This window comes from Lissotriton vulgaris, chromosome 7, assembly GCF_964263255.1.
Source record: "Lissotriton vulgaris chromosome 7, aLisVul1.2, whole genome shotgun sequence".
In the NCBI taxonomy this organism is placed as follows: Eukaryota; Metazoa; Chordata; class Amphibia; order Caudata; family Salamandridae; genus Lissotriton; species Lissotriton vulgaris.
This window is the reverse complement of record NC_141695.1, coordinates 1,163,184,213-1,163,196,479: the sequence shown is the minus strand read 5'-3', so window position 1 is coordinate 1,163,196,479 and position 12,267 is coordinate 1,163,184,213. Positions and strand designations below refer to the sequence as shown.

Here is a 12,267-nt window from a genome sequence, read left to right as displayed (position 1 = left end):
ATTTGATTTGATTTGAATTCAGCAGCCCACATGCCTCGAACATATAAGTTGCATCGGTAGTAGATTCCAAAGTTTGGATGCGACCACAGCAAAGGCCCGGCCCCTATTGTGTGCAAGACGAAAACGTGGGGTATGCATCAGGCGAAGATGATTTGATCTGAGGTCACGCGTATGGGAGGAAGACCTCCGCGACTTACGATTGTGCTTACCTGCCTCTGAACGACGTCCGCAGGAACGACCTCGGGAACGGACCCGATCCCGAGAGGTGACGCGAAGGTGCAGGACTGGACAGCCATGCGGCCAGCAATTTCATATGACTCTCCTTCAAGGACTTAGATTTCATTCGTTGACAGGCGTCGCACTCTTTGGAGTAGTGGTGCACTCCTAGGCACCACATACAGAAGGCGTTTGGGTCCTTGACAGACATCTGACACGCAGTTCTCACACGCCTTAAAGCCTGAAGGCATTGCACACTGTTACGCGACGCCAGAGGTGTCAAGAAGGACCGGAAAGCAGGCCAAGGAACCGCTGATTTTCAGGATCCGAGTTGGGATGCGGAAAAGTAGAAAACAGACGTCAGCGCGCTGGGAGGGGCTTATATGGCTCTGCTGACGTTATGTCCATGGACGTAGTCAGGGCGAAGCCGTGCAGCGCTGCCCCCGGCGCGCAGAGGTGCTGCTGTGGAAAGTTGTCCGGATCCAGTCTGACGCCTGGGGATATTCTAAGTTAAGGAATCTGCGGCTAGATGTCTATCAGATAGAGGAAAGCAGGATCCCCTGGAGCCACTTCATTCCTCCTCGCCACAGACTTGGACACCGCAGGAACATCCATCAGCTTCTGTCACACATCAAGGGTGGGTTAAGTCAAAGCCTAGTTGAAAGGAAGCAAAGGCTTAGAGAGACGAAGGGGAATGGAGCACCTCAATCAAAATATTGAACTTCAACTCTGCTGTGGGCAGTCAACTCCAGCAGATCCGTTGCCTTCCTGATTACAGAGTGATAAAACACTCCTATGTGGTCAGATTTTTGGGAGACTAAAGCTCCCATTCAGGGGATGTATCCAACTCTTGATCCAGGTCCACAGTCTCCCTTTCCTCAGACTCCTCATGTTGTTCCTGGTCTTCCTCTTTTTCGATCAACCTCTATGTTGCTCCTCTAGACATCATTCTTGGGGCCGGCGTCAGAGGCACCAAGCGCGGCACCAGTAACTTAAGGATCAGTGTCAAAGGAAGGTCTACTGGGACAGAAGTCGACGCAGGTTGAAATGCTGCTGGTTCGGAAACAGACTGTGCCAGGGAAAATCAACCCAGTGGTCCTCGTCCCTCCAGAGGGTGCATCAGGAGAGGCCAACTTCCTGAAGCCATTTGCATAAAAGGCATGAGAGGTGCCGGAGGGAAATAAGGTGGCAAACCTCCCAGGGAGTATGTCAGGGGTCCTATGGGGCCAAACAGTGCACCAGTAGGGTTTTCCTCTCTGGCGAACAAGGGAAACATCGCATTCAGGAAATGCAACAGATCCGTAACCGGAGTCGTGCAGGCAGGATATCCTGGATCCCGTACAGCAGGTTCAGAGACCGCTCGACGAGGTGGCACAATCAGCTCCGAGTGTGGCGCCAGGAAACCTGGAGCCAGAGGTGGAGTCGATGACAAAAGTGGAGGAGTTGTTACTCTTGGGGAGTCGGAGACACCTCAGAAGGAGGAAAGATTTTGTCTTTCTGATGACACCGGGGAGCCGTAGACACAGACATGGTGTCCCATCTTTTGACTAACTATGCCAGAACCCATGGTACCACTTCATAGGCTTCCTCAGTGACTTTTACGGTATGCAGTCGGTGCCTTGAACGGAACCCCGACTTTCTTCGACCTCTTCTTGCTTCTTGGCTTTGGCCATTAAAAACTTGGCTTCCTTCTCCTTTAAAGCCTTGGGGTTCATGCATCTGCATGACACACTCCCCGACGTCGTGGTCCAATGAGAGACCCCACAGACAGTAATCATGAGGGTCAATCATAGACATCTGACCCCCACATTCCCAGCATGGCTTAAATCCAGATTTCCTCTGCGTAGCCATGGTCGATGCTACTAAACGCCGAAAACTATCAACAAAGTAAACTAAAGCCCTGAAAAAACCCATTACATGTCTACGGCGCGGAAAAAAGGGAACGGACATCAGCTCGCTGGCGAGGTCATCTTATGGCTCCGATGACATCACGCGGGGTTTTAAAACGGAGGCAAACCAGTAGAGCTTACATTTGTGGACTGTACATTTTGTCAGCTGTACAGTTTTGTGCCACCTCCCTGTGGAAAGAAATACTTTAGTATCCACTAGAGCAATTAGTTCTTGCTCAGGGTTAGTTCCAGATTCCCTCTCATTTGTGACATAGTGCCATTAGCCCCATCGGCTAATGATATGGAAAGTGTTTTCAGCAGATGCTTACACCCATGTGATGAAGACCGGTTCCACTGGAGCGGACTGAATATTTGAGCCTGAAGGCAAATAATGCTGATTATTTAGTATGAAACCTTGACAATGGTTGTGTTTTAGGTGTAAAGGTAGGCGTACAGTAAATCACTAGATTAAGTCTTGGTCAATAATAGGGAACTGACTTGAGTTTAAATCTGCCACAGGCAATAGTTCTGGGGCCGATTTATGTCTTTCCCCCCCCCCCAGAGATGCAAGGTTTTCTAAATCCTTGTGTTGTGGAACTACCAGAGGAAATTCATGAAAAAAGCACATTTATTCTTCACCCGAGAAATTAACCCACAATGAGCACCACACTACTTTACTTATCATTGAGGGGTTTATCAGGTACAGATTCGAGGTTCAAAATCATGATGAAGCCAGAAATCTAATGTACATAAAGATCAAGCACTAAAACAAAATAAATCAAAGTGATTATTTTCCAGCATTCCTGCTTTACATGTACTACAGGATTTCAAGACAGACAAATAGGGACCAGCAGAAGCATGTGAATCTCAAAGATTCAATTCCGGAGGAAAGTGCATTACATTTGCAATGGCAGGAGACTGGATCTTCCCAAAAGTCTACTAACAGAAGAAAGTGCAAAAAGTAACTTACAGACATACCATTCTCATCACGGTTTTAAGTTCTGATGTTGTACAATTTGGATAAAATGCAGTGAGGTTTCTTAGGAGCAGGGCATGAGTGGAACTTACAGGGGATCAAAGAGCAATTGGTCCAACAAGCATCCAACAAATATTACATATAGGTGGTAGTAAGCACTACTTCTATCCTTGAAAGTAAAGTAGTGCAACAGAGTATATTTTTAGAATGTCAGGACATAGAAGCATGATCTTACCTGCAAAGCGCAGCCTCGAGTGACTGCTTCATCTGCATTTAACGTTGTACTAATTTCTTTACCAAAGAACTTTATGATTCTTTCCTTTACAGAAGGAATTCTCGTAGCACCACCTACAATTTCTACGGCATAAATATCCTCCTTTTTCAACTCTGAAATCAAACAAGAAAACTCCCATTAGCAGGTACTGTTGATGAGCGATCATTTATACAGGAGAATTGGATACATTGACAATGTGCAAATACATAGAAACCCAATTTGTTGTGAGCAATGCCCTTTGAGACTCAACCACATGATATTTGCTGCAGTGGTTTGAGAGCACAAGCCACAAAATAGTCCACATTTTAAAGTTTGTATAAGTCCAAGCAAATACTGAAACATAATTACAATACAAATAGATCCCCAAATAACACAGCTGTTGTAACAATAACACTTACTTTTATGACAAGCACGTGTGGGAAATATAAATCAGGTAAAGGAAAATAAGTTGCCTTAAGACTGAAAAACATGATTACACTATGATGTGGTATCTTATAAATGAATCGTACAGCACATCCCAAAATTAAATACTTAAGGAGCATAACTCTGTATTTAAAACGCAATCCAGTATGCTGCAAGCCCTTTACAACACAATTCTGTAGTCCTATTTAGTGTACCGTCCCGAACCAAGACCAAACAACAAACCATCAAGCATCTAGCAAATTCAACTGGATTGGGTCTACCACTACATATCCAATATTAATCTCCAACCCCTTAGCTAATTAGACCACATACATCCAAACTTTGGGCCATTTTAAGAAAAAAACTCACCGATTCATTCTACTTCAATACCAGGAAAAACAAGCATTTACAATGCTACGGTTTCGCCTTTAGAAAAGTTAGAGCGATTGGCATTGTAAATGACAAAATTTGTATTTATGTGTTCGTTTTGAAAACAGATAAATAAATGGCATTGCCATTTACATTGCCAATAGCTTAATCTCTCGCAACTGTGAGACCTATTGTACCCTACGGACGAGCTCAGCAGACAGCAATTACTACCACACACACACACCCAGAGCCAGCCCCACACACCCAGAGCCAGCCCCACACACCCAGAGCCAGCCCCACACACCCAGAGCCAGCCCCACACACCCAGAGCCAGCCCCACACACCCAGAGCCAGCCCCACACACCCAGAGCCAGCCCCACACACCCAGAGCCAGCCCCACACACCCAGAGCCAGCCCCACACACCCAGAGCCAGCCCCACACACCCAGAGCCAGCCACACACACCCAGAGCCAGCCCCACACACCCAGAGCCAGCCACACACACCCAGAGCCAGCCACACACACCCAGAGCCAGCCCCACACACCCAGAGCCAGCCCCACACACCCAGAGCCAGCCCCACACACCCAGCCACACACACCCAGAGCCCCACACACACACCCACCCAGAGCCCCACACACACACCCACCCAGAGCCCCACACACACACCCACCCAGAGCCCCACACACACACCCACCCAGAGCCCCCCACACACACACACCCAGAGCCACACACACACACACACACCCACCCAGAGCCACACACACACACACAGAGCCACACACACACACACACACACACACACACACACAGTGCAGTCACATACACACACACTGGAGCAGTCACACACACACACACACTCTGGAGCAGTCAAATAGACACACTGGAGCAGTCACATATACACACACACACACACACACACTGGAGCAGTCACACACACACACACACACTGGAGCAGTCACATACACACACACTCTGGAGCAGTCACATACACACACACACACAATGGAGCTGTCACATACACACACACCCTGAAGCAGTCACATACACACACACCCTGAACCAGTCACATACACACACACCCTGAAGCAGTCACATACACACACACACACACCCTGAAGCAGTCACATACACACACACACACACACCCTGAAGCAGTCACATACACACACACCCTGAAGCAGTCACATACACACACACCCTGAAGCAGTCACATACACACACACCCTGAAGCAGTCACATACACACACACCCTGAAGCAGTCACATACACACACACCCTGAAGCAGTCACATACACACACACCCTGAAGCAGTCACATACACACACAGCCTGGAGCAGTCACATACACACACACCCTGGAGCAGTCACACGGACACCCTGGAGCAGTCACATGGACACACACACACACACACACTCTGGAGCAGTCACACGGACACACACTCTGGAGCAGTCACATACACACACACATACACACTGGAGCTGTCACGCACACACTGGAGCAGTCACATACACACACTGGAGCAGTCACATACACACACTGGAGCAGTCACACACGCACACACTCTGGAGCAGTCACATACACACACACACATACACACACGAGCAATCACACACGCACACACTCTGGAGCAGTCACATACACACTCTGGCGCAGTCACACACACACTCTGGCGCAGTCACACACACACTCTGGCGCAGTCACATACACACACACATTGGGGCAGTCACACACACACTTGAGCAGTCACACACACACTTGAGCAGTCACACACACACACACTCTGGAGCAGTCACATACACACACACACACTCTGGAGCAGTCATACACACACTGGAGCAGTCACATACACACACTTGAGCAGTCACACACAAACACACACACACTCTGGAGCAGTCACACACACACACACACACACACACTGGAGCAGTCACACACACACTCTGGAGCAGTCACACTACTGGAGGTTGACAGGCTGTGTGGTGCAATGCTTGTGTCTGCCTCCTGAGATAGTATAACTTAATAATTACCAAAGGTTAGTACAAAGAAATTATATTAAGTATTTTACACAGCCGCCAAGCCCTTACAGGCAGGGGACATTTCCTTGGAGAGTAGAAATTTCATTTCATTTATTCAACTTAACTGCGGAAAACTGCTTCGTGTAAATAGAGGGCCAGGACAGACGACCTCAATAGTTAATTGTATTGTTACAATGGTAGACTGGTTTGGATAACATTTCCCAGCTGCATAACTGCCGAGAAGACCAAATGGATGTTACCCCTTGGCCCCACATAAGATGTCGTTACTTCGGGTAATTGGGAGAGCATCACCAAAGCGAGTTTCTGCTGCGGACTTTTTCATGTATATAAAACACGCACCTTTAATATCGAATCTTGCCCAAGACGACAGAAAGATAGGCTATTACATGTGTCACTTAATTGTTATGTGTAAATAACAGAGCATTTTACCAGCACATTGTACAGCTATTTTTATGTGCCCCCCTGTGTATAAGAAATGTATTCAAATGTCTTTGTATACACGTAACTGAATAAACCAGCATAAATAATCGCTGTACCATTCGCCTTCCTGGAAAAATTTTCAATACATGTTTAGAACTGTTTACTTCTTTCTAACATGACAAATGCTTACATTATTAACAGTAAACCCACCCCTGGGGAGTTCTGTTGTATCTGATGCACTGCATTAAATTATCCTGGTTGAAGTGTGCATATGAGTTTAATGAACATGCGCTGACGTGGCTATACCTGTATCTGATACAGTCTGTAATGCATCACAACACCCCCGCAGTACACCTCTGCACACAGCTCCTAATCCATTCTAAACCTTTACAACCAACCACAGATCCATCTGTCAGGCGCACCATCCTGGCGAGCGCCTGACATGCCAAAATATGCCTTATTACCGGACTTGTTGTGACCGACACTGCCCCATTGCAGACAAAGTCTAAAACGAAAAATATCCCCAGACCAGTAGCTCCTGAGCATTCAGGCCGGGCTCCGTGACCCTCTGCCCCCAAGTGCTTCTGACATGCCTTCCTCGGCTTGGGCCAGTGTTACAAGAACTAGTGCTATTAACAGAGCTGTGTTCCTGATAACGTGCCACTCGCCGTAAAGAAAGCGCTTTGACGCCTGGCCAGCGGCAGCAAGCGCTACATAAATCCAATTACAATATTTTTTTTTATTTTTTTTTTAAACATCGGTATGACTTGCTTGTGAATTTAATAATTAGTAATGGGAGAGGCACTCCTAACAATATAAACAATAAACACCTTTTTTGCAAATGATAACCATCAATGGATTACGCGTGCTGAGAAGGGAGACACACTGTCCAATGTGTGTCGGTATATTAACATGCAAAAAATGACCAAGCGGAAACCGCTTGCCCTTTACGCACTGTTGCGATTGCAACCTAACTCGGTTGAGTTGTTTCAACACATTTATTTGATCATAAAAAATTCATAAATCATTTTGTTTGCGGGTATTAAATTTTACTAGTAAAATTTAATACCCGCAAACAAAATGATTTATGAATTTTTTATGAGCAAATAAATGTGTTGAAACAACTCAACCGAGTTAGGTTGCAATCGCAACAGTGCGTAAAGGGCAAGCGGTTTCCGCTTGGTCATTTTTTGCTTGCTTGTGAATTTACCCCGCTATTCGGCCCAGATCACGGGGTGTCTGAGGCTCTATACATTATGTCCTTTCAGTTTTAGCAAGTAGGAGCCCCGGGTCGCTAATGTAAAACCTGCAAGGCCAAAGTGACCCTCGCGACCTCTAGGAGCTGGCACCGGCAGTTTAGCACGCTTAATATCCTCGGTTGCTAAAATTTCACAATTAACATAGTTTACCCGTTTTAGAATAAAAGTATAGTAGTGCTTTCTTTCATTTACTAAAAGTCTAATTTAAAGCAATAATCTTTTCGGACTCAGGGGAAATATATACGCTTGTTGCGCTGCCCTTTGGCGCGAACCCAGACCACAGTCAACCGCTCTACCAACTACGCTGATTCATATAGTGCAAACTCGACCCGGTGTCCCAGAGCGCTTTACAGAGTACCAGTTACATTACACCCGAACACAATAATTTCGGTAGGGAGATTAAGGTATTTGCCCAGAATCACGAGATGTTGCCGAGGATCGATCCTTGTTCCCCAAGTCTGGCGGTATCATACCCTGGGCTTCTCGCGACCGCGCTTCCTCTTTTTTTTTTATCATTCATCGCTAAATACTCGAACACCGCTCTCTTATAGCCCGTAGGCCAACTCGCACCCCATCCCGCCACGCGGGTCGGAACGAAAAGCCCCTCCCTCCACCTACCGAATAACGCTGCCCTCGCTCTGCCCGCGATATCGCTGCTCATGTTCTCACCCATGACTTAAAAACAGCAAGCGCCTATCATCTTCTTACTCTGGATAATTAACCTTGCTTTTTCCAGCATATATTTTGATTCTTGCTGAAAATAGGAAAATCTCTACAATTAAATCGCTTCACCGGGGCCCGAACCCGAGGCTCCCGGCACCATAAACATGTGCTCCAAACGCTACGCTATGGCCTCTCACCCGTTTGCACTCCAAAGCCGCCAGGCCTGACTCCACCGCACGATAACTATTTCCCGGCTAGCGAACGGACAGCGGGAGGGGGGGGGGGGGGGAGACGGCGCACGGACAGCGGGGGGGGCGGGAACGGCGCACGGTCAGCGAGAGGGGGGGGGGCGGGAAGGGGCACTCACCTGGATTCTTCCGGCAGCGGAATGGGAAGAAAACAAACGGACTACAAAAAAAATAAACCCCGCCCACGGCCGCGATGACGACATCGCAGAGGCGGGGATGGAAAAAATCTCGGGAACGCCCACGAATCTGGTCCGGCCATGACAGACAGATCTCTGTTCCAATGGCTAGCCTCCATTTATGGAGCTAGCCAATGGAAGCAGAGGCAGGACTAAGCCCCACACTGTAGAGACCTAAGATTTCTCCTGGGCGGAGCTAGGAGCTCCGGCCCCAGGCGAAACCTAAAAACGTAGTAAAGAACTCGCAACAGCGTGACCTCACATTATCACCAGCAATACACCACAATAACAATGCTTCTCTAGCTGTGAAGAATGCTTACTTAGCAACAGAAGAAACTCAGGCTTGCAATAATCCTCTCACTTTTTCAAAATGCAGGGGTGTGGCATTCCTATCACCGGGACATATCGTTTGGGGTCAAGGACAACAAGTTTTCATGTTTATATTGTCGTTGGGACAAGTAGGCCCAACCCCCTGCAGCACAAAAGGGGTGTGAGGGCGGCGGGGGGTCAGGGCGAGTGATGGGGGGGTCAGGGCGAGTGATGGGGGGGTCAGGGCGAGTGATGGGGGGGTCAGAGCGAGTGATGGGGGGGGTCAGGGCGAGTGATGGGGGGGGTCAGGGCGAGTGATGGGGGGGTCAGGGCGAGTGATGGGGGGGGGTCAGGGCGAGTGATGGGGGGTCAGGGCGAGTGATGGGGGGGTCAGGGCGAGTGATGGGGGTCAGGGCGAGTGATGGGGGTCAGGGCGAGTGATGGGGGTCAGGGCGAGTGATGGGGGGTCAGGGCGAGTGATGGGGGTCAGGGTGAGTGATGGGGGTCAGGGTGAGTGATGGGGGTCAGGGAGAGTGATGGTGGGTGAGTGATGGTGGGTGGGTGAGTGATGGTGGGTGGGTGAGGGTGAGTGATGGTGGGTGGGTGAGGAAGAGTGATGGTGGGTGGGTGGGTGAGGGTGAGTGATGGTGGGTGGGTGAGGAAGAGTGATGGTGGGTGGGTGAGGAAGAGTGATGGTGGGTGGGTGGGTGAGGAAGAGTGATGGTGGGTGGGTGGGTGGGTGAGGAAGAGTGATGGTGGGTGGGTGGGTGAGGGTGAGTGATGGTGGGTGGGTGGGTGAGGGTGAGTGATGGTGGGTGGGTGAGGGTGAGTGATGGTGGGTGGGTGAGGGTGAGTGATGGTGGGTGGGTGAGGGTGAGTGATGGTGGGTGGGTGAGGGTGAGTGATGGTGGGTGGGTGAGGGTGAGTGATGGTGGGTGGGTGAGGGTGAGTGATGGTGGGTGGGTGAGGGTGAGGGTGAGTGATGGTGGGTGGGTGGGTGAGGGTGAGTGATGGTGGGTGAGGGTGAGTGATGGTGGGTGAGGGTGAGTGATGGTGGATGAGGGTGAGTGATGGTGGATGAGGGTGAGTGATGGTGGATGAGGGTGAGTGATGGTGGATGAGGGTGAGTGATGGTGGGTGAGGGTGAGTGATGGTGGGTGAGGGTGAGTGATGGTGGGTGAGGGTGAGTGATGGTGGGTGAGGGTGAGTGATGGTGGGTAAGTGAGGGTGTGTGAGGGTGAGAGGGTGCTGCTTTGGAGGAGGGCGTGAAAACATGTCAGTGCCCATGGTTAAAGCAATTAAGATGTAATCCACCATTCTCCCCCTCTCCTCGAGTTTATACTGTCTGGGGACTGCGTGGCTCGACCAGGCGAGGTATCGACAGTGTTAAAAGTCTGCAGTGGACTAATGCATCCACTGATCTTAACAAGACCTGCGGATACCCCAAGAGGGGGCAGGGGGTCACAAGGGCAGGGTTGAGACTTTAGGACGCCAGAGGACCGGGAGCCTTAGTTGTGTGTTGTGTGAAGTGTTGGTGTGTGATGAGCTGTTAGGTACACCGCGTGACCCGAGCAGGAGCACAACACACTGCTGTGCGCGGGGATCCCCACTAGGTGTAGGGGGTAGTCACGAGGGCAGGGGGGAGGGGGAGACAACACTGCTGGGTGCGGGGATCCACGCTATGTGTAGTACTCGTGGTCCCGTGCATTCCATCACTTGCACGCACCCCGATGGAGGACCCCATTCTTGTGACTGTAAATAGCGCGGCTGATTGCGAAATTTATCACACGCTAATCCTCCCCCTGAGTCTTAAAAACTCGGAAGGCACTTTACTGCACGTCTGCAGAGTACAAACACAGGCTCTACACAGACGCTCCTGGTCTGTGCGACACCCGCCACCACCTGTAACCCTGTGGTCCATTACCTCACAGGTGGTACCGATCACCGCACACATCTTTAAGGGGGCCTGCTCCTTTGTCTAGCGCCTCTCTCACTCTTCCTAGGCGGACGGATGTGTGCACTAACACACCGTCGTGCACAAGCCCCGCAGTATCAGTGCAGACTCCTGTTCTGCACCAGGGTCGCCTGCCCATGCAAGCTTGTACTAGCTGGTTCCCTGAGAAGCGTCTAGTCTGAACTCCCACCGGACACATGCCTCCAGCCCCCACGCTCTCTGCACACAGCATGCATGCCGCTTAAAGAGTTGTGAGGGCCTGTGCCAGAGTGCCCAGGGACAGGCCTCAGTCTATGCCAGGGTAACCCGATCTGACACAGGAGGTGCCGCAAGTATAACAAGCTGTGGCAAATCACCACCAAAGCCGTAAGTGTGGCAGGGTATGCTCAGATGCGAGTCCCTTGCTCATTTTGCCACTGGATTCAAGCAAGCCGGGCTGAAGACGGCTGGAATGCCAGAAACTGGTCCTCGGAAGCTTGTTTCCGGTCCAGGGAAGACGTGGCTTGGCAGTTCGGGCTGGACTGTTCCCATGAGGCACAGGGTCAGACTGATTTGCATATAGCCATGTCTGAACTGGGGTGGCAGAGTGGGCTAAAGAACGGTGATGGATTAAACCCAGATCTTTTGACTGGGTGCGAGTGTTTGATTGATTCAGATGCTCCGTCCATCACCACCCCCTTTTGTACCGCTTTCATCAGGAGTGGTAAGGCATGCCGTTACCGAGGAGAGTGACTGAAATAGACATGCGGGACTGAAAGCATCAGGAAAGAAGTTGGGAGCTTGGTACCCGTGCTCAGTATCCAGCAGGATCGCCAGTTTACAGCACTTATGGAAATATGAATTACCATTGAGCCTGCCGATCATTAGGCGACATTGACTGAGGCTTCGACACACCTGCATAGTTTAACAAGGACACTTGATAGCAAGGACAGAGTCATGGAAACAACAAGCATTACCCCTTCCTTCAGCGCTTCCGCCGCCTCCGTTGCTGCTGGTCGTGGTTCCTCTGCGGGCGCAGACGCTCGGCCCCAAGTCCCCGCTGCCCCGCTCCTCTTTACATCAAGTTGACGAAAACG

At 50.0% G+C, this 12,267-nt stretch overlaps 1 protein-coding gene across 1 annotated transcript in view; it reads right to left on the bottom strand.

Moving 5' to 3' along the window:
• Positions 1-12,267, bottom strand: part of HSPA4 (heat shock protein family A (Hsp70) member 4) — a 395,733-nt gene that overhangs the window by 273,734 nt on the left and 109,732 nt on the right. Inside the window, exon 9 of the mRNA XM_086931632.1 lies at positions 3,317-3,468. Within this exon, the coding sequence (XP_086787758.1) occupies positions 3,317-3,468 (152 nt within the window). The remainder of the gene's footprint in view (positions 1-3,316; positions 3,469-12,267) is intronic.